Below are 22,307 nucleotides of genomic sequence, written 5' to 3' on the forward strand. Positions count from 1 at the left end.
ATTGTGGAAATTATTTTGCAATTTATACACATATCAAATTACTATGTTGTACACCTGAAATTAATATAAAATTATATGACAATTATATCTCAGTAAAATGGGGGGAAAAAAGGAATCCAATATCTCAGGTATAAAGCCTCCCTCCTCCTTCCCTCTCACATTCCTGGGAAGACCTCAGGCCCGGGCCTTACACCTGCCTTGAGTATATGCCTATTAACTGTGTCAGTAAATGGTAGGTGCTTCCCTTCCACACCTTCCTTTGCTCGTCATTGGAGAATATGCTAGAGCGACACTAGAAGAGTGATCACATATCTCCGATTTTTGTGGACAATCATGGTTTCAAAAATTCTGTCCTCTTGTCCACCTAAGAACACTGGTATTTTTCATACTACAGGTTCCAAAATGTGGTTCAGAAATCATGGTCACGGTGCCTGCCATGCCAGGATGGCAACTTGGAGGGCTGGGGAGGGCGTGGCAGGTGGCAGGTGGGGAAAGCCGGCAGCCAGAAGGAGGAGAGGACAAAGAAAAAGACCCAGGAAATTTGTATCTCTAGAACAAATTCCCAAATAGTAAGAGTTTACTGTAGCAGCAAGTCCTAGCCTCTAGTTTACTGCTAAATCTAGTCCTCAAGGAGCACAGCAGTCAGAACATTTAATACAAAATTTCCTAGCTCTAAAACGGAAATATTAATACCTGCTTGTTGTGTTTGGAAGTTATTTCAAAAAGTAACGCTAATATCAATAAAGCCCTTTATAAAAGAGCTAAAGGAACTCTGTAAGTATTACTTTTGTTTGTTTGTTTTTCCATCACTCTTCATAGCTGCCAAGCAGTAACGGCTGTCTTTGTACTGAATCCCGGAAGTGTCTCTGTATCCTGGAAGTATTGCAATGATCGTCTTCACACCTGCAAAATATTCCTGCACCGTGTACGCAAATGATTATGGCTCCGCTCTTGGGCCTCATCTGGGAGCTACTGCATGTGAGGATCAAATTGATACACATTAGGGCATCCTCAGCGGTCTTTGGCAAAGGCCTATAGATTACCTCGCTATCCAATTTGTTAACTGGACAGCAGAGCCTGAGTGGAAAGAACAATGCGCTCGTCAGTTGGGAGAAGCTCCTCCAGGTATCAACAGATACAAGCAAGGCAATCTCACTGTGCAGGTTGATTAGAACTGGGTTTGTATTTTGGACAATAAACTCTACTTATGATAGTCTCCCAGTCACTAAGTATCTCTGCTGTAAGAGAAAACTGGGGCTATTAACTTCTCCAGATAGAACCCGAGGGAAAAGTGATCATTTCTTCTATAAGCAGAAGGGAAGGTTCTGCTCAATAAAGATCAATTAAACATCTCTGTTAAAAGACTGCTTGGAGCTGGTGCCAAAGGAAATTCCACTGTATTAACCCGTGCTCCCTCCAACCCTCCCCACCTCTGTAGCTTGCGCTGGGGAAAATTGTAAGAGGACGCTGGCTACTGTAAGCTTTATAAGGTGACAGTCGCTCTCACATCCGTGGCTGAATGATCTTTGATGTTGAGTGACTTTTCCTGCATTTAGCAGGGGTATTCCCAGAGGATGGCAGGCAAATCAAACGCTCCTCTGAATTCAGCTGAGCATCAATCATCCTCATGAGGGAGTAAAAGAAAGAATATAACAATAGGTACCGGGAAAAATGATATGGTGGTCTGAGCTAGTAATTCCCAGGATGCAGGAAGAGTTTTGGGGGCCCTAGAAAATCCACTGCATAAAGAAAACCCGCCACAATCTCCACCAGCATCTTATAGTTACCACCTCATTCTTGTCCTTTAAAATACAGTGTGCTGTATTTTAAAATACAGTGTGCTTGTCCTTTAAAATACAGTGTGTCTTGTACATTAAAATACAGTGTGCTTCTACTCTCTGGCTTAGACTGCATCCTCTCATGTAAATTCCATCTGTTCTTGCTTGAGGGAGGGCAGACACAACCTTGACGTTATCCTTTTGATGAGAGTGATGTTTCATGGTGTTGGGAGGATTTTCATTGGGTCAAGTGCCTGATTGAGACATAGCCTTAGTGAGGTAACAAATAGCAGGCATTAATGTCTCTTTTTTAATGGTATGATGAATGGTCTAAGAGAAGGGTCAGCAAACTGTAGCCAGCCGCCTGTTTTTGTAAATAAATGATTGGACCACAGCCAGACCAGTTCATTCATGAATTTTCTCTGGCTCCTTTTGCGTCGAGTAGTTGTGACAGAGACCTAATGGCCCACAAAGCCAAAGATACTCCCTGGCCCCGGCCACCCCTGATCTAAGACCGTTCCCACAGTCCTCTGATGATAAGAATCACCCGGATCATTTGTTCAAAAGACAATTTCTGGGTCCAGCTTGGAACCCCTGAGTCAGAATCTCCAGGGAAGGGGCTTTGGGAAGGTAGAGTGAACAAGCTTCCCAGGTGATTCTTATCCCCAGGGAACTACTGGTCTCAGGTGTGCCTGCCTACCAGGTAAGGAGGAGGTTTTCAAAGAGGTAGTGGGGGTGGGGGGTTGGGCGGAGTTTGCCTTGGAGAGCACAGGCCTCGCGGTTTCACTGCTGGGACTGCATCCCAGCTCCGCTTCTCCCCGAGCTTCGCCACCTCAGGTAAGTTCCTTTTAACACTGTTTCCTCCGCTGAGAAGTGAGGGTCATGGTGCCCGGTTGGCAGTGTGTGTATATACGCTGAGAGCCTAATCCAAGGCTCGGTAGTGGTCACCCTCACTAAGAGGAGCAGCGCCATGTAAACACAGAAGACCCCGCTGTGGAAACATCTCATAAATAAGACAGGCCCAGCGGGGCTTTTCAGTAGTCCACGGTGTACAGCTGTTTTCCTCAGAAGGAAAAACTCCCTTAAAGGAATCTCCCATTACGTTCAGGACAGTATATGGCCCTTTAGAAACTCAATTCTCCACAGAATGCTGAGTATTGCAAGAGGTTATCATTGGCTGTTTTAGGATATAGCTGAGTTTGCAAAGGAATATTTAATTTCATGATTGAAAACTCTGGTACTTAGCACGAGACAGACATATATATATATTCTGTTTCTGAGGTTAATGTTTTTAAAAACTCTTTGCCTGATGAGATCAAGCAATTTCAGCCATTCGTGTAGCTGTTGAAAGACAGTTTTTAGATGAATTGCCCATAAATCCTTGCAAGATACAGGACCCAATAATACTTCAGGTTACCAGGGAGTTTCATATTTTACTAAAAGGGGGAAAAAGTCAATCTTGAATCTTTTAGTCCAATGACCAAAGAATTGCTCCATTGATTTTGTTCAGCTACTCAGGTGGGTGTGCAGTTGATCCTGATTGGATCTTATTTAAAGTTTACTTTTTCTGGGAAGTATTAATTCGAATGTAGTATGGGTAATACTGGAATACGAGAGCCTCTTTAAAGCCACTTTACACAGCTTGTGTAAACATCCTAGGGTAGTTTCCTCTTAACATTTTCACAGATATAGAACTTGAGTTTGCTGTATGTTTTCCTCTTTTTAACAGAAGAGGGAGGTAAAGGCTTGGCTAAACAATGTACCTAAAACCCAGGCTAGAGGGAAATGGATTCATATTCTTAGAGGAACAGGTAAATAAGAACAGCATGAATTCTGCCAGGTGTGATTTAGGTTTGTGAAGGAAGGAAAAAAAGCACACTTGGCAAATGAGTGTGGTTTGCTGATTTCTTTATTTTTAAACTTAGTTTTAAACGAAAGTACCAGTGGGACCCGAGAAAAACGAATCTGCAGAGGGCAGGGGGAGGGGTATTCTTCATTTTTATTACATGCAGTGTTGGAATCGTGCTGTGCCCTGAAACACAGCTGGATGAACAGGGTAGTTCAGGGTCTGCCTGGATTAACTCCTTAAGCAAATTTCTAGGTTGCCAGGCCGGCTGGTTGAGCTCCGGGCTGGTGGCTAGTGGTGCCGTGTTATTCCTTTCCGCTCACCTCAAGGTGAAAACCCGGAAGTGCCGACCACCAGTAGCTGCATGTACGCCTTGTGGGATGTCCAATGCTGAGAGATTCTCTTAGGCTCATGCCTCCTGTGCAGATGCTCCGCACACACACCCCCCCGCCCAGCTCCCAGAGTTCCCATGGCTCACACCTGGTGCCAGCCAGCAGCCGCGGACCTGCCTGTAGGCCCTCATGAAGGCCTGCTGCTCGTCCTGAAAACCTGCTGCTACTCGAGAATCCAGAGGGGCTGCTCCTCATGGGGCGCCGTCTTGGCTAGAGGCTGCCTACATCTTCTGTGGGCTTTGCCTCCGTGGTTTCCAAGGGGGCAAATGGGGGCTGCCGGGCCTTATTTGATGGGAGACATGAATATCTGGGCTAGGTTCACTTCAGAGATTCATTGTTTTCCTGATAGGTATGAGTGATAATTTTTGTTTGTTTTGTATGTGGGTGGGGTCATGGAAATACTTGGGGATGGTAATCAAACTCAGCTGAACTGAGTTTGCTGTCACTTAGCAGTGTGATCTTGGACAGGTCTTTTAACCTTTCTGGTCTCCATCTGTAGAATGGGAATTATAATACTAGTCTCATTTGCCTCTGAGATTGTCATGAAGAGACAGTGAACTACATATACGAAAGTGCTTTCAGAATGGCAATGTACTCTGTATGCAGTGTGTGTGGCAGATAGCATCCCAGTTTGAATTTCAATGAGATTCAGAACTGTGATTAACAAGGCAAGCAGAGCCAGGATGGGGTGAGACAAGCAGGGTGGGTAGGGCGCTAAGTGAAGGAGGCACTCCCTCACGGGGGTGTTTACATGCGGCTCTGAACCAGCAAGACGCTGAGAGTCAGTGTCTCCTTCAGTTTTGCACTGTAGTCACCCTGCTTGCCTCACCCAAACCCCTGTCCTGAGTGAAAGTAAAATACATGCCCATGAAAATTATACATGTGAGATACACTTTTGTTGTAACAAAGTCCACCAGTACCTAATCAACCTTGACAGATGTTACCGCTGGGACAATTTCTGGGGTGTCTTTCCTGGCGTTTTTCATACATGTACAACCTTAAACTAGCTTTTGTTCTCACCTCATGGGCAGCACAGAAACATGGGGAAGAAACACCAATCTGATCTCAAAACCTCATGCGTGTTCTAGATCTTTGTCATGGGTGTATTTGTAGACTCTGTGGAGGGGTCACACAGCACATGACACGGCCAAACATGTTGAACCTACGTCACCCAGCTTTCTCTCCCGTACACCAAGTCTTCAGTAGCTGCTCCAGGACCTCCACCTCCCCCGTCTTTAAAAGCTCCAGGTACTTCTTTTCTTCCATCTCCTGGTTGGCTGGCTGGCTGGCTGCCTGCTTCTCTCATCCACTACTTCCTCTTTCATCTCCTCTCATGAAGACTAATCTGGCCATTTGAGGACTCTTTATCTCTCTTACTGTCTCCCAGATCAGTTCCATAAAGGATCTGGTGGTAAAAAAAGACTCCCCTTCAGGCATGGGTATGAGGGAGAAAGGTTGTCAGTAGCTCCATAGGTTTTGTTCCTGACATATAATATCCATATGTACCTCTTCCCGGCCCCTCCTCCACACTTTTGAAATGCGATCACGCTGTCCCTAATGTCTTCTAACTCAGCGGTCCCCCACCTGTTCGGCAGCAGGGACCGGTTTCCTGGAAGACAATGGTTCCACGGGGGAGGGGGCGGGGGGCTCAGGCAGTCGTGCAAGCGATGGGGAGCGGCAGATGAAGCTTCGCTGGCCTGCCCGCCGCTCACCCCGCCTCCTAACAGGCTGTGGAGCGCTGTTCTAACTGGCATTGTGTCACTTAACGATGCATCGCAGAGCTCTCCAGTGGTACTTCCAAGCTGATGTCATCGTTTTTAACAGCTGCCTGTATTCTACCCTGTCAGTGTGTCATAATTTAACCCCTTCTGTACTAGGAGATGTGTGTTTCTCCTTTTTCACTCTTGCAAATAATCTGCGTTGAAAATCCTCCTACACTTTTCACTTCCTTGTGTGCTTAGAAGTTTAATTTGCTGGGTCAAACAGGATGATGTGCATTTCGATAGCACATTATGGGAAGGTTGATTGTGAGCACGGCATGGGCTCTGGCCCTGGTATTTTTCTTCCTGTCCAACCTCCGCTAGATTCACCTTCACATACAGTTTTCATTCACAGCTTGAGGGCTGTAAGTAACAACTGTCAGAGTTGTTTTTCTAAAATACCCTCGGTAAGCTATCGTGTATGGCACCGGTGTGACTGCTTTGGGAATGGTAGCTCCCAGGAGGAATGAGATGTTTCCCCTACTCCGTATGGACCATCCTGCAGTTTGGCCTGCGGAGGCCTCGGGGTGCTTGAAGGCGCAGGAGAGGGAGCTGTGTGGACCCATCGCCGCCCAGTGGCCGCTGAGAGGACGACGGCCTTGTTCGCAGGCTCAGGCACCAAATCCCTGGGAACTCCTAGGAATGCTTGAGGGGCACTTTACTGGAGGCTGAAGTCCTGCATGAACAGCAGGGAGGTGGGAGCTAGTGACATCTGGGCTACTGTTACAGTGACTCCATGTGCAGCCATAGGCTGGCGCCTGGGGCAACTCAGGTGACTGTGGCTTTGGAGTGAATTTGCGTTTTATGGCTCACATGGTATCTACAGATATTAGAACGAGACAGCGGCAATATGCCAGGAGCAAGTCGTTTCTGGGCAGTGCTTATCTGCCTTCAGGGACCTCTGCCATAACTCTGTGGTCCATAAGTTGGGAACCACTGAGGTGGGATATTGGAAAGCTGAGTGCAAATGAAATCATTAACTCAATGTCAAGGGGAGCGTGCTCTTGAAAGGAATCCTGGGGTGAATTCTCACCATACGGAAGGAACACCCGGTTGTTCCCATTCAGGATCCTAAAGTGACTCCCTAATGTAACAAATCAACTTCTCTGGGCAGCTTGTTACCCCTTCATAACGAGTCCCCACCCTATAATGAGCCCTGTCTCCTGTGGCTCTGATCAGGGCAGGTGCTGTCACTGCTATCGGCAAACAGAAGGCTTCTTTTTGCTTCTAAGTCATTGCTTCTGCTTTTTGTACCTCCGTGAAACGCCACCTCCGTCCCTTTGGTAATCTAAAGCCTACCATCTTTGCTGCCCTTCTTAACGCCCACTGCTCCAAGTCCTCTCAGCAACTTGGGCTTTTAGTGACTTTGGATTTTGTGAACTCCTGAAGCTTTTACACTTGGTGTCAGACATTTGCTGTGGTCTCTGTTTCGGGTCTGTCACTTGTCTTCTCGGCTAGACTGTGACTTCTGACATCAGTGATGCTTCATGTTTTCATAGCTCCTTGAAGGGAGTTGCTGGACACAAAATAGTGTAATATTTCAGTGACTTGCTGCGTGATAAAAAAATGAAAGCCTTTTTGTAAATGGAGATGTTCATATATTAGATCTGCTTTATGTAGACATTTTAAAAATCTTTCATTCATTCAGTCACGCATACGCACGCACACACGCACGTACACTCCTCATACAGGGCTGGTCACAGGTGTAGGCGCATAGCCTTCCGCTTAGAACAGAGATGTGTTCCTGCGAAAAGCATGCCCACCAATGTGGACAATCAAGCCGATGGCTCATAAAAACGGAGCCAATCTGCTTGGATCGAGACTGGGCATCCAGACCCCGTGGATCACGTGTCCACTTTCCCAGGCCTGGCGTGCTCCTCGGAAAACACTTGTTGCATGAGTCGTGGTCATGTGTCTATTGGATTCAGCTCTGCTTCCTCTTGCTCTGCTTTGTGTTGACTTTATGTGAACAGTGGATTGCTGGCCTCTGGGTTAAGGGGAGTTATTTAATGCACACAGGCCAATGAACAACCACTAACTGTTGCGAGTTCAGGGGATCTAATATCTTGGGAGGATTTATACCAATTACTTAACTGCCTGAATACCAACCTTCCTATTAGCTTTATGATAAGATGTGCTTGGGTCTCACGTTTATCCCGAGAAGACAGCCTTATCCAAATCATCTATATTTTAGCAGGCAGTACCAAACTTCAGGCCTCAGAAACACATTTTAAATAATTCTTGCCATGCCATGTATTTTAAGTATCATTAAAAAGCCGCTTTCTTACTTTTAAAAATATGTGTGCAGTAGATTTTGTGAAGCCTATAATAAGTCTATGAAAAATTGATTATTTTCCCACAGGTATAGTAGGTTCAGATTTTTATTCTGCTTGCCAAATGAAAAATGTAGTATGCGTGGGTCCTTTATCTTATTTATGCCCTCTGAATAGAATCACCATGTTCCCAAACAAAGAGAAATGGGTTACTCGGATTGAGTAGCCTAATCCCTTCCTGTGGTGGGCAAAGGAGTTTGTGCAGCTCTAAACTAGGAAGCATGGATTTCCCTTTCAAATGCCTCATTTTCTTATTCTTTGCCTTTCAGTCAGCTCCATGTAAACTGGGTCAGAATATAACATGGGTGCTGAGGTGAGTTTCGGCTGCTGGTGGAATGTGCGTGTGATGGAAATAGGTCGCTTTAGGACCCAAGGATGATGCAGAGAGAGGTTTACAGTCAAAGATGATAATCGTTCTGTCCTTTAGTTAGCATTCCTGGTTTCTTTTCTTTTTTTTAACTGCACGATATGTGCCAATGGCCCCCACGTACTTTCGTCTCAGTTCTCTGGCCCTCATTGCTACAAGTTGGTTATGGCGTTGGCTGCTTTCCCAGCATTCATTCTCTCCCTGATCAGGAACCATGGCTCAGCACCCTGGTTGAGGGATAGGGAGGGATGGGGTATCATCATGCTCCTCTGTGCCTAAGTCTCTTCTGAATTACTCCCTCTCCACCCTTCCATCTGAGAGTCCTGGATACTTGTTAAGCCCCCAGAACAGACGAGGTGGGGGAATTGGGCACCTTGTGCAGGTGACAGTGGCATAGATATAGCGCCTCGCCCATAACTAAGGTGGGACTAGAAACAGCCTTCTGAGCTGGGGCGGCGGGTGAGCACACAGCTCTCACTCCACAAACAAGGATGAAATAGGCAGCGCACAGAGGCTCAAGAGACCGCTGTGATGAGTAACTCTGAGTACAGGGGGCCACGGCGGTGCTCTGTGAGCTTGGACACTTACGCTGGGGCTACATTGTGGACAATCTCAAGGACCATGGTGGTGAGTGTGAACCGATTCGGCCTTGAGGGGCCAGGAGGGCTTTTCAGCTGGAGACTTTTGAGAGTGTGATTGAACCCGCGGCTTTTGAAATTGTCTTAAAGAGAATTGAGAAGTTGTCCTGTTTAGTGGTTTTAAAACTTTGCTTTGATGATCTCCCCGAGGGGCTGTTCTGGTGGGAGGATCTGGGGAAAGAAGCCGAGAGGCTGGGACCTTGGGTTCCTTTTCCCACTGATTCAGCAGTTCCGCTTCTGTTTTACTTCTTGAGCTGCCAGGTAAGAGTCCCTTCATCCGTCCTTTCCTCTGTCCTTTCCTCCTTTCCTCCCTTCCTGTGGTTAAACACATAAGTTGGAAACTTTTGTTAACTGTTTTTAAGTGTACAGCTCAGTAGTGTTAGGTATACTCAGTGTTAAATAGATCTCCAGACTTTTTCCTTTTGCAAACTGCAACTCTAGTCTCTTTCAATAACAATTCCCCCTTTTCACCTCCCTCCAGCCCTTGGTAACCACCATCCTACATTGTTTCTATGAATTTGACTAGCCAAGTAAGATTTCTTTTCAAAAAGCAATCAAGCAGCTGAGAAGGTTTGATAGCCTCCTGATGTATCCATCATTCCTCACTGTCTGCACCCGCCCCCCAGACAGTGAGGAAACTGAAATCCCAGAGGTCCTGGGAGGCCCAGGTGGCCACACAATGCAGATGTTATTCACACGGATACTTAAGCCGGATTGCCAGGTTCACATTTTGGCTCTGATGCTCTGTATGTGACACTGGGCAAGTGATGTAACGCAGTGCCTCAGTTTGCTCATCGGTTAAAGGGACGTGATGGTAACAGAATCTGCTTTATAGCCTTGTTGTGAAGATTAAGTGAGGTAATCTACATAAAGCACTGGGAATAGGGCCTGACACTTATGTACGTGTCTGCTATGATTGTTAAGTGACTTCCTAGCATGACACAGTTCCTTGTAAGGAGAGCTGTGACTTTGGGCCTACAACCAGCTCCCGTGGTGCATGTCTTTTGAGTTTCCACTTAAGACTGAATAGATAGATAGCTTTGACTGGCAAGGTTTCCTCCTACACATCCCTATCTTTCATCTAGGGCATGCCATTGATCTTGAAGGATGCTCCATCAATATCTTAATCCTCAGGGGGAAAGTCACGCAGTTCACATCATACAGCACAAGAAGGCCGGTCATGCGATGGCATTAATTCAACAAATATTTATGGAATGCTTTGATGTAAGGACACCTGGGGTAGATGCTGGGGACACTGAGCAAACCAGCCCCAAATCCCTGCTCTCGAGGAGCTTGTGTTGTCTTGGGGCAAACCTTTGTAATGCAGCCCTTTTAATCAATGAAATGTTTTTCCTGAACTCATCTAGCTAAGGAAGATGAAAAGTTTGCTTAAAAATATTCAGGTTTGGAAAGGAACTCTCTAGACCTGTTGCTGATGGTGCTTTCGAAAACTGGTTCGTAAAAATAGACACTAAAAATGGTGTAGAAATACTGGTGATTTCAGATTTGAGGCGATTTTTCAGATACAGAGTTTGCAAGTCAGTTTATCTCCAGTGCTTATTCTGGGGTTGCGTGTGCAGTACAGTCCCTCATACTTAGAACTCGGTAAGGACAGCATAAGACTCACTTTACCTGTGCTTCAAACAGATGTCAGGAGGAATGTGGGATTCCTCCTGCCTACGCCTCTCCTGGGCTTCCTCCTTTCCTCCTCAATGTGGGCAGATGACATTCAGACTCAGAGGAAGCAGAAGCAGGGGTAGTGCGGTTGGGACTGATCTTCCAGAGGGAAGAAAATAGGAATTGCCATCACAGGCTGGGGCTTTCCAGCTACAAGAAAAGATCTGCGGTACAGATATCATGCTGCTTGCTACCTCCTTGGCTATTTGGGTCATAGCCGGTGCTGTAAAGCACAGCTCTTCTTTCCTGGGGTCCTACAAGTACTTCATTGGTAGGTACTTCCCAACACAGCATTTCCAGGGTGCCACTGCTAGTCAGTCAAGGTTGCTGGGTGATAGGCATCCCATGTACTGTTAGAAACTGCTGGGACCTGTGTGGCGGCCTTAAAGCTAACGGACACAATCACCCGCAGCCGTGGCCCATTATTCATTGCCCGCTATCCCCACTTGTTTCCCGTTAAGAGACTGCTATTTTGTTCAGCTAGGGTGGAGAACCCTTGATCTTAGGGAGCAGGGGGGCCCCTCTTTTAACCCTAAGGGATGAAGCGTGGAGGTCTGGGCCAGTTGTAATAAACGCATTCCCAAACCCAAACCCATCCTCCTTTACAACTCTAAGTGTCAATGTGACACTGGCCAACGAGTCTGGTGGTTTCTAGGAAATATTTTTAAAAATTTCCCATATAGGACTTCCCTGATGGCGCAGTGGTTAAGTATCTGCCTGCCAATGCAGGGGACACAGGTTCGAGCCCTGGTCTGGGAAGATCCCACATGCCGCGGAGCAACTGGGCCCCAGAGCCACAACTACTGAGCCTGCGCGTCTGGAGCCTGTGCTCCGCAACAAAAGAGGCCGCGATAGTGAGAGGCCCGCGCACCGCAACGAAGAGTGGCCCCCGCTCGCCGCAACTAGAGAAAGCCCTCGCACAGAAACAAAGACCCAACGCAGCGAAAAATAAATTAAGTAATTATTTTTTTTTTAAAAAAGAGAGCTTTAAAACCAAAGGTCAGGGGAGTGACTGCTAATGAGTTTGGGGCTTCTTTTTGGGAGGATGAAAATGTTCTAAAATTGATCGTGGTGATGAATGTACCAAAAGAATTTAATTGTACACTTTAATTGGTGAATCGTATGGTATGTGGATTGTCTCTCAATAAAGCTGTTATTTAAAAAAAAAAAAAAAAGGTCTGCAGGTAGCTAGACTTAAATTATAAAAACAAATATTAAGCCTGGAAAAAGAAATACATAGCGGATAAAAATACTTGTTATATTTATGCAATTTTAAAATAGCTAAATGCCGTGTTACTGCACAAAATTTCACTGGTTAGGAAAAACAACAAATTGGAAACAGTGTCTGCCTTCAGGAGTAACTGGATGGGACAGAAGAGACTTATTTTTTTCCCTGTATACTTTTATAACTTCTGATTTGATACATGTATTAAAAAAATAAGTGTACATATAATTAGTAACAACAGTGTCATACCTCTCCTTAGTACAAGTATAAACTCCCAGGTTGCATATTTTGTTCTGAAAAGAATAAAGAATGAAATATATATGTTTTTAAAAATCAGTCAAAGGAAGTAAAAAACTGAAAGATTCTTACATTTGTCTCATCTCACACTAAAAAGCATTTAGTCATTTCTCTGTTATTAGGCATTATAATCAGGCAGAATTCTTTCTTACCCAACAGTCTGACACATCTTTAAACAATGACACAGTTGACCATTCCCTCCTCCTTGAAAACTTCCTTTCCTTCATTTCTAGTACATCGCACTCTCCTGGTCTTCCTCCTCCCTCAATAACCTCTTATTAATCGCCTTTGCTGAATTCCTCTTCATTTCCCAAGAAGGTGTCCAGAAGGTAAGTTCCATGAAGGTGGGAATTTTTGTCAGCTTTGTTCACTACTGTATTCCCAAAGGCTAAAAAAAGTACCCAGAACCATACTCAATAAATAACTGTTGAATGAATACATGAATGAATCAGCACCTCCAGGCTCACATTTTGAAAAGCCATAGAAGTAAACTATATTCCACGTAACCTTTATGCTTAATCTACTTTATTACATTATATTTCTCTGAACATTGATAATCAATACACTGTTTATTATTTGATTAGCCAAAATACTTCATTCCCTGCTCTTTCTCCATCAATGTGTTTTACACAGTATGTGCAAAACGCACATTTAACAGCTCTTATACTACTTCTAAAAGCATAAACGTAGCATAGAAAAAGAGCAGCTGTTGCTATGGGAATTTTCACTTTTGTTTCCAGTATTAATGTTGAATTAACACAATGACATACTTTAGTAATTAAAAAAAAGGGGGGGGACACCCCACTAGACTTAACTAAGATATCACAGTAAAGACAGCACCCGGAAAGTGCCCGAGGCCCGCGCGCGCCCGAGTCGCACTCCCAGGAGGCCGCGGGACGCCGACAAGGCGCGGTCGCGCGGGGGCGGGGCTCGCGCTGACGTCGGCCTGGGGCGGAGCTGGGGAATGGCGCAGGGGGCGGGGCGCGGTGACGTCGGGCGTCCCGGCCGAGCTGTGGCTCTGGTGGCGACGGCGGCGGCGGCGGCGGTGGCGGTGGCGGTGGCCCCCGGGCAGCAGCGGCAGCGGCAGCCCTGAGCAGGGTGAGACGGCCGCGGTGGCGGCAGCTCGGGGTCGGGCGGCGCCTGGAGCTTCCCGCCCGTCGTTGGCGCTAGGCCCCTCGGCTCTTCTCCGCCCGCTCCTCCTCACGGCCCTGGCTGGGTCCCGGCAGCGCGCCCCCGGGCAGGGCGGAGCCGTAGGTGAGGCTGGCGGGCGTGGGGCTGGGGGCTGGCGGGCGGGGGCTCTGGGCTGCGGGCCGGCGCGGGCGCACACGGCGGGCGCACACGGCAGGCGCCGGGCGGGCGGCGTCTGTCTCCTCCCTCTTGCCCTAGGAGGCGGTGCGGTGCAAACAGTGGGCCGCCGCTTCCGCCGCTGCTTCAGGGGGCCAGTCACGCAGAGCCCGGGGCGGGCCGCCCCGAGGAGCCTGGCGACCGCGGACAGGTGGGCTTCCCGCCCGGAGGCCCTCGGGCTGCCCGCACGGCCCGGAGACCCCGCCAGCGGCCTGTCCGCGGTTCGCCTCGGCGGCCGGGGAGGGAGGGCGGCGCGGACGGCCGTCCCGGTCCTCGCGGGCGGCGCCACCAGGGAAGTCCTTTACAGGTCTTTTAAAAGCATTCTGTCTCTTCTCTATCTGGTCATATATATTTTTTCTTTTCTTCCTGCCTTCCTCAGAAAATCTCTACCTACCTAGCTTTAGAGCAGGAAATTATCCGATTGAATTCTAGCTGTTTCTTTAACAAGAAATTCTTTGTAATGGTATAAACAGAAGAATCTTAGTTTGAACGAATAAAAATGACTCATTTATGTTTATTCTGCATCTGGTATTAGTCAGGTTTATGGCTTTTATTTCCTAAAATCGTTCTAGAAATATTTATTATGATTTTGTTCCTTATATTTTTATCTGCATTATATTGTTATTTCCATGGAAGTTTCTGGACTGTTTCCAAATAAATTCCTTCAAAGGGATTGTTTCTGGCACACTGTTACTTCTGATGCCCTTACATTTGTCAAAAAGGAAATGAGGGTTTTTTAGACCTAAACTGAGAAGAATTATAGTGGAGGGAAGATGAGAGATGTATTTCTTTCACTGCCATTTATGTCTGATTCTGCGAGAGTACAGAATTTTTGATGGGTGTGTCTTCAATTTTGTGGACCCAGGCGTTGCCCACTGCCCAGCTCCTCTGACTATACCTGACCCAGCTGCTCAGTTTCTGTCTTTTCTGTATTGATCGTAGGTGGAGGAGTTACTGATGGCCATGGAGAAGGTAAAACAGGAGCTGGAGTCCATGAAGGCGAAGCTGTCCTGCACTCAGCAGTCACTGGCAGAGAAGGAAACTCATGTGACCAACCTTCGGGCCGAGAGAAGAAAACACTTAGAGGAAGTTCTGGAGATGAAGTAAGTTTTATAATATTGTTCTTCAGGCATATGCTTAGTTGAAATACTTGTCCTCATCGCTTTCATCTTCTGGCCCTGTTTGTCACGCCTGACACACTTAGCCTAATTTTAATGCTCACTTGTGTTTCTCACTCCTTAGAACAAATTTGGGACAGATCCTCGTCAACTAGAAACTTTTTTTTGCCTCCCTGTCATTGAATTTTGCAGTCCTCTAGAGTGTATGTATCCGTATGCAGTTGTGTCTCTGAAATTCCTAAAACCTTCTGGAAAGTTCTGGCAAATTGTTGAGCTTTCTGAGGAAGATAACCATTGCTCCTGAGGTCATACGATGGCTAGGCAATTTTTAAAAACATTTTTTATTATAAACATTTCCAAAGGTACACAAAAGTAGAGAATAGTATAGTGAACCTCCTTATACCCATCCCCCATATTTCACCATTAACATTTGCCACACTCTCCAGTCAGTTTTGACAAAATTGTCACTTTTAGCAGAACCATTCTTTACATCATTTTTGTACTTTCCAGGCATCTTGCAGCTTCCTTGAGATAGTCTGTTGTGAAGGCTGTATATATCTGCTGTGCAGAATACAGCTGCTGCTGTTTCTCCTCTGTGACTTTGAAAAGTTCTGGTTTCCTTCTCTTCAGAACAAGTATGTCTCTTTTTTAAGTACCGACTTTGAAAAGTTCTGGTTTCCTTCTCTTCAGAACAAGTATGTCTCTTTTTAAAGTCCCTTAGTACTTTCTCCATCACTCCAATCCCCACCCCTGTGTAATTGTCCTGCTCTCATTTTACTGAAACCAAGTCTATGCTGGGACCCCTCAGTTACCTTCATCACCTCAGCAGTTACCTGTGTTCTTGTCGTCGTCTCTTCTGACTCAGAGGAGATACTGTCTCTCCTTCACCAAGCTCGCTTCTTATTTCTATCACAGATTTAAGCTCTGGTTCCCTCCTCTGCAATCTGTCTCCATTAATTTTCTTTCACATAATCTTTGCTCACTTTCTGTTAGTTCCTTCTTCTCTGCAGTAAATACGCACTCTCTCTGACCTAAAGTAAACAGTCTTTCTGAGCCCAGCCAGTGCTTGAAGCTAACATCCCCTCTTCTTTTCTGCTACTTTGAACTATCAATACATGTTGAATATGAGAATTACAAAGTAGCAGAGGATCTTGCCATGACACCTCAGCATGAAGTTTCATGGGGCACGATTGTTTTGATATCATGACGGCAGCCCAGGAGTTGAGGAAACAAATATCGGGGTGTCCCCTGTGCTTATGGATTATTAGGACACAGTGGGAGGTTAAGAGAGCCTGATCTTTCAGAAAAGAATTACAGGTGATGTGCTCTCGGAAGTGACAGATACTGGAGCCAGAAATAGGTTGATAACGCAGGGAGAACGGGGAGAATTTAGGGTTCTGAGTATCGTGATGAGAAAGTTTGCTTCTTACGAGCAGGTTAGTAGAAGCAGTTGAAGACAAGGTTTTATCCCTGATGATAAGAACGTAGAGGAAGGATGGGTATAATATTCGGGAATACAAGGTATCGATGTGATACTCCTAAGCACAAACAGGCCCCAGTAAAGCAGCGGTATAGGAGTATTGTTTCCTTTTCTCTGTGTACCAATATCTTGACTTGACTTGTCACATCTTTCCCACTCAGTTCAAGTGTCTATAGCAAAACAGTGGTGGATTTGTAAGGGAATTTTCCTTTATTGTTAGGACTTTGAAAAGATATGAAAGAATTTTTTAAAGAATGCTTGACTTTAAACCATTAAAAGGGAATTGCGTGTGATTTTTTTGTTTGTTTTATTATTGTTATTATTTTTGGAACCACAGTACTAAACTTTCTTATGGACTTCCCTTGCCAACCCAGGTTAGAGATTACATTTCAGAAAAATACTGTGATTTGCAAAACTGTTTTTGGTAAGATCAAACACTCACACACTGAGGCATGGGATGAGTCATTAAAGTATTCAGAGAATGTATAAGTGGTATAGAAATTTGATGAATAAACATTAAATAAAAGTTCTAGAAATAAGGTGTTAAAACGTGGCTCTGGCAGGTGACCTGTCTCTTAAATCACCTTCCTCATTTGCTCAGGAGATACTACTACAGCATCATGCTGTTCTTAGATTTTCTACAAGTTTTTTGTCATGCAGATTTACTGACTTAAAGTTTTTAAAGTAGTCTTTGCTTTAATTTGCACTTAAATTTCTCCTTGTTGTTGTCTCTCATTTTCATATCTTAATAAAGTGGTTGTTTAATACCTTTCTTTTAACAAATTAAGCACTTCAGGCCTAATCATCTATCCAAACATGCTGTTGAGAGTGGTGGCTGATCCCAGACTCCTAATGTATCCCTCCTCCACAGTCTTTGCTCCTTTGGTAACCATAAGTTTGTTTTCTATGTCTGTGGGTCTATTTCTGTTTTGTATATAAGTTCATTTGTATCTTTTTTTTTTTTTTTTTTTTTTTTAGGTTCTACATATAAGCGATATCATGATGTTTGTCTTTCTCTGTCTGGATTACTTCACTTAGTATGATAATCTCTAGGTCCATGCATGTTGCTGCAAATGGCATTATTTCATTCCTTTTTATGGCTGAATAATATTCCATTGTGTGTGTGTGTGTGTGTGTGTGTGTGTGTATACATATATATGTATAAATATATAAAACACATCTTCTTTATCCATTCATCTATTGATGGACATTTAGGTTACTTCCATGTCTTGGCTATTGTAATAGAGCTGCAGTGAACACTGGGTTGCATGTATCTTTTTGAATTATGTTTTTCTCTGGATATATGCCCAGGAGTGGGATTGCTGGATCATATGGTAACTCTATTTTTAGTTTCTTAAGGAACCTCCGTACTATTCTCCATAGTGGGTGCACCAATTTACATTCCCACCATCAGTGTAAGAAGGTTCCCTTTTCTCCATGCCCTCTCCAGCATTTATTGTTTGTAGATTTTTTTGATGATGGCCATTCTTACTGATGTGAGGTGATATCTCATTGTTGTTTTGCTTTGCATTTCTCTAATAATTAGCAGTGTTGAGCATCTTTTCATGTGCCTTTTGGCCATCTATACGTCTTTGGAGAAATGTCTATTTAGATCTTCTGCCCATTTTTTGATTGGGTGGTTTGTTTTTTGATATTGAGCTGTATGAGCTGCTTGTATATTTTGGAGATTAATCCTTTGTCAGTTGCTTCATTTGCAAATATTTTCTCCCATTCTGAGGGTTGTCTTTTCATCTTGTTTATGGTTTCCTTTGCTGTGCAAAAGCTTTGAAGTTTCATTAGGTCCCATTTGTTTATTTTTGTTTTTATTTCCATTTCTCTAGGAGGTGGGTCAAAAAGGATCTTTCTGTGATTTATGTCATAGAGTGTTCTGCCTCTGTTTTCCTCTAAGAGTTTGATAGTGTCTTGCCTTACATTTAGGTCTTTAGTCCATTTTGAGTTTATTTTTGTGTATGGTATTAGGGAGTGTTCTAATTTCATTCTTTTACATGTAGCTGTCCAGTTTTCCCAGCACCACTTATTGAAGAGGGTGTCTTTTCTCGAATGTATATTTTTGCCTCCTTTATCAAAGATAAGGTGACCATATGTGCGTGGGTTTATCTCTGGGCTTTTTATCCTGTTCCACTGATCTATATTTCTGTTTTTGTGCCAGTACCATACTGTCTTGATTACTGTACCTTTTTAGTGTTGTCTGAAGTCAGGGAGCCTGATTCCTCCAGCTCCATTTTTCTTTCTCAAGATTGCTTTGGCTATTCGGGGTCTTTTGTGTTTCCATGCAAATTGTGAAATTTTTTGTTTTAGTTCTGTGAAAAATGCCATTGGTAGTTTGATAGGGATTGCACTGAATCTGTAGATTGCTTTGGGTAGTATAGTCATTTTCACAGTGTTGATTGTGGATTTGTCCATTTCTTCCAGGTTGTCCATTTTATTGGCGTATGGTTGCTTGTAGTAATCTCTCATGATCCTTTGTATTTCTGCAGTGTCAGTAGTTACTTCTTTTTCATTTCTAATTCTATTGATTTGAGTCTTCTCCCTTTTATTCTTGATGAGTCCGGCTAATGGTTTATCAATTTTCTTTATCTTCTCAGCGAACCAGCTTTTAGTTTTATTGATCTTTGGTATCGTTTCCTTCATTTCTTTTTCATTTATTTCTGATCTGATCTTAATGATTTCATTCCTTCTGCTAACTTTGGGGTTTTTTTGTTCTTCTTTCTTTCTTTTTTTTTTTTTTTAAACATCTTTATTGAGGTATAATTGCTTTACAATGGTGTGTTAGTTTCTGCTTTATAACAAAGTGAATCAGTTATACATATACATATGTTCCCATATCTCTTCCCTCTTGCATCTCCCTCCCTCCCACCCTCCCTATCCCACCCCTCTAGGTGGTCACAAAGCACTGAGCTGATTTCCCTGTGGTATGCGGCTGCTTCCCACTAGCTATCTATTTTACATTTGGTAGTGTATATATATCCATGCCACTCTCTCACCCTGTCACATCTCACCTCTCCCCCTCCCCATATCCTCAAGTCCATTCTCTAGTAGGTCTGTGTCTTTATTCCCGTCTTGCCACTAGGTTCTTCATGACCTTTTTTTTTTTCCCTTGGATTCCATATATATGTGTTAGCATACTGTATTTGTTTTTCTCTTTCTGACTGACTTCACTCTGTATGACAGACTCTAACTCCATCCACCTCATGACAAATACCTCCATTTCATTTCTTTTTATGGCTGAGTAATATTCCATTGTATATATGTGCCACATCTTCTTTATCCATTCATCTGATGATGGACACTTAGGTTGCTTCCATGTCCTGGGTATTGTAAATAGAGCTGCAATGAACGTTTTGGTACATGACTCTTTTTGAATTATGGTTTTCTCAGGGTATATGCCCAGTAGTGGGATTGCTGGGTCGTATGATAGTTCTATTTTTAGTTTTTAAAGGAACCTCCATACTGTGCTCCATAGTGGCTGTATCAATTTACATTCCCACCAACAGTGCAAGAGGGTTCCCTTTTCTCCGCACCCTCTCCAGCATTTATTGTTTCTAGATTTTTTGATGATGGCCATTCTGACCAGTGTGAGATGATATCTCACTGTAGTTTTGATTTGCATTTCTCTAATGATTAATGATGTTGAGCATTCTTTCATGTGTCTGTTGGCCATCTGTATATCTTCTTTGGAGAAATGTCTATTTAGGTCTTCTGCCCATTTTTGGATTGGGTTGTTTGTTTTTTTGTTATTGAGCTGCATGAGCTGCTTGTAAATCTTGGAGATTAATCCTTTGTCAGTTGCTTGATTTGCAAATATTTTCTCCCATTCTGAGGTTTGTCTTTTGGTCTTGTTTATGGTTTCCTTTGCTGTGCAAAAGCTTTGAAGTTTCATTAGGTCCCATTTGTTTATTTGTGTTTTTATTTCCATTTCTCTAGGAGCTGGGTCAAAAAGGATCTTGCTGTGATTTATGTCATAGAGTGTTCTGCCTCTGTTTTCCTCTAAGAGTTTGATAGTGTCTGGCCTTACACTTAGGTCTTTAATCCATTTTGAGTTTATTTTTGTGTATGGTGTTAGGGGAGTGTTCTAATTTCATACTTTTACATGTACCTGTCCAATTTTCCCAGCACCACTTATTGAAGAGGCTGTCTTTTCTCCACTGTATATGCTTGCCTCCTTTATCAAAGATAAGGTGACCATATGTGCGTGGGTTTATCTCTGGGCTTTCTATCCTGTTCCATTGATCTATATTTCTGTTTTTGTGCCAGTACCAAACTGTCTTGATTACTGTAGCTTTGTAATATAGTCTGAAGTCAGGGAGCCTGATTCCTCCAGCTCCATTTTTCGTTCTCAAGATTGCTTTGGCTATTCGGGGTCTTTTGTGTTTCCATACAGATTGTGGAAATTTTTTGTTCTAGTTCTGTGAAAAATGCCAGTGGTAGTTTGATAGGGATTGCATTGAATCTGTAGATTGCTTTGGGTAGTAGAGTCATTTTCACAATGTTGATTCTTCCAATCCAAGAACATGGTATATCTCTCGATCTATTTGTATCATCTTTAATTTCTTTCATCAGTGTCCTATAATTTTCTGCATACAGGTCTTTTGTCTCCTTAGGTAGGTTTATTCCTAGATATTTTATTCTTTTTGTTGCAGTGGTAAACGGGAGTGTTTTCTTAATTTCACTTTCAGATTTTTCATCATTAGTATATAGGAATGCAAGAGATTGCTGTGCATTAATTTTGTATCCTGCTACTTTCCCAAATTCATTGATTAGCTCTAGTAGTTTTGTGGTAGCATCTTTAGGATTCTCTGTGTATAGTATCATGTCATCTGCAAACAGTGACAGCTTTACTTCTTCTTTTCTGATTTGGATTCCTTTTATTTCTTTTTCTTCTCTGATTGCTGTGGCTAACACTTCCAAAACTATGTTGAATAATAGTGGTGAGAGTGGGCAACCTTGTCTTGTTCCTGATCTTAGTGGAAATGGTTTGTTTTTCACCATTGAGAATGATGTTGGCTGAGGGTTTGTCATATATGGCCTTTATTATGTTGAGGAAAGTTCCCTCTATGCCTACTTTCTGCGGGGCTTTTATCATAAATGGGTGTTGAATTTTGTCGAAAGCTTTCTCTGCATCTGTTGAGATGATCATATGGTTTTTCTCCTTCAGTTTGTTAATATGATGTATCACGTTGATTGATTTGCGTATATTGAAGAATCCTTGCATTCCTGGAATAAACCCCACTTGATCATGGTGTGTAATCCTTTTAATGTGCTGTTGGATTCTGTTTGCTAGTATTTTGTTGAGGATTTTTGCATCTATGTTCATCAGTGATACTGGCCTGTAGTTTTCTTTCTTTGTGACATCTTTGTCTGGTTTTGGTATCAGGGTGATGGTGGCCTTGTAGAATGAGTTGGGGAGTGTTCCTCCCTCTGCAATATTTTGGAAGGGTTTGAGAAGGATAGGTGTTAGCTCTTCTCTAAATGTTTGATAGAATTCGCCTGTGAAGCCATCTGGTCCTGGGCTTTTGTTTGTTGGAAGATTTTTAATCACAGTTTCAATTTCAGTGCTTGTGATTGGTCTGTTCATATTTTCTATTTCTTCCTGGTTCAGTCTCGGCAGGTTGTGCATTTCTAAGAATTTGTCCATTTCTTCCAGGTTGTCCATTTTATTGGCATAGAGTTGCTTGTAGTAATCTCTCATGATCGTTTGTATTTCTGCAGTGTCAGTGGTTACTTCTCCTTTTTCATTTCTAATTCTGTTGATTTGAGTCTTCTCCCTTTTATTCTTGATGAGTCCGGCTAATGGTTTATCAATTTTGTTTATCTTCTCAGCGAACCAGCTTTTAGTTTTATTGATCTTTGGTATCGTTTCCTTCATTTCGTTTTCATTTATTTCTGATCTGATCTTTATGATTTCTTTCCTTCTGCTAACTTTGGGGTTTTTTTGTTCTTCTTTCTCTAATTGCTTTAGGTGTAAGGTAGGTTGTTTATTTGAGATGTTTCTTGTTTCTTGAGGTAGGATTGTATTGCTATAAACTTCCCT

At 43.6% G+C, this 22,307-nt stretch overlaps 1 protein-coding gene across 1 annotated transcript in view; it reads left to right on the forward strand.

Moving 5' to 3' along the window:
* The window catches only part of LOC309623750 (ELKS/Rab6-interacting/CAST family member 1-like), a 191,751-nt gene that overhangs the window by 34,013 nt on the left and 135,431 nt on the right, over nucleotides 1-22,307 (forward strand). The window contains 1 exon segment of the mRNA XM_082380889.1: nucleotides 14,600-14,760. Coding sequence (XP_082237015.1) covers nucleotides 14,600-14,760 — 161 coding nt within the window.

Source organism: Balaenoptera borealis, assembly GCF_965194805.1.
Source record: "Balaenoptera borealis genome assembly, chromosome: 2".
NCBI classification, from domain to species: domain Eukaryota; kingdom Metazoa; phylum Chordata; class Mammalia; order Artiodactyla; family Balaenopteridae; genus Balaenoptera; species Balaenoptera borealis.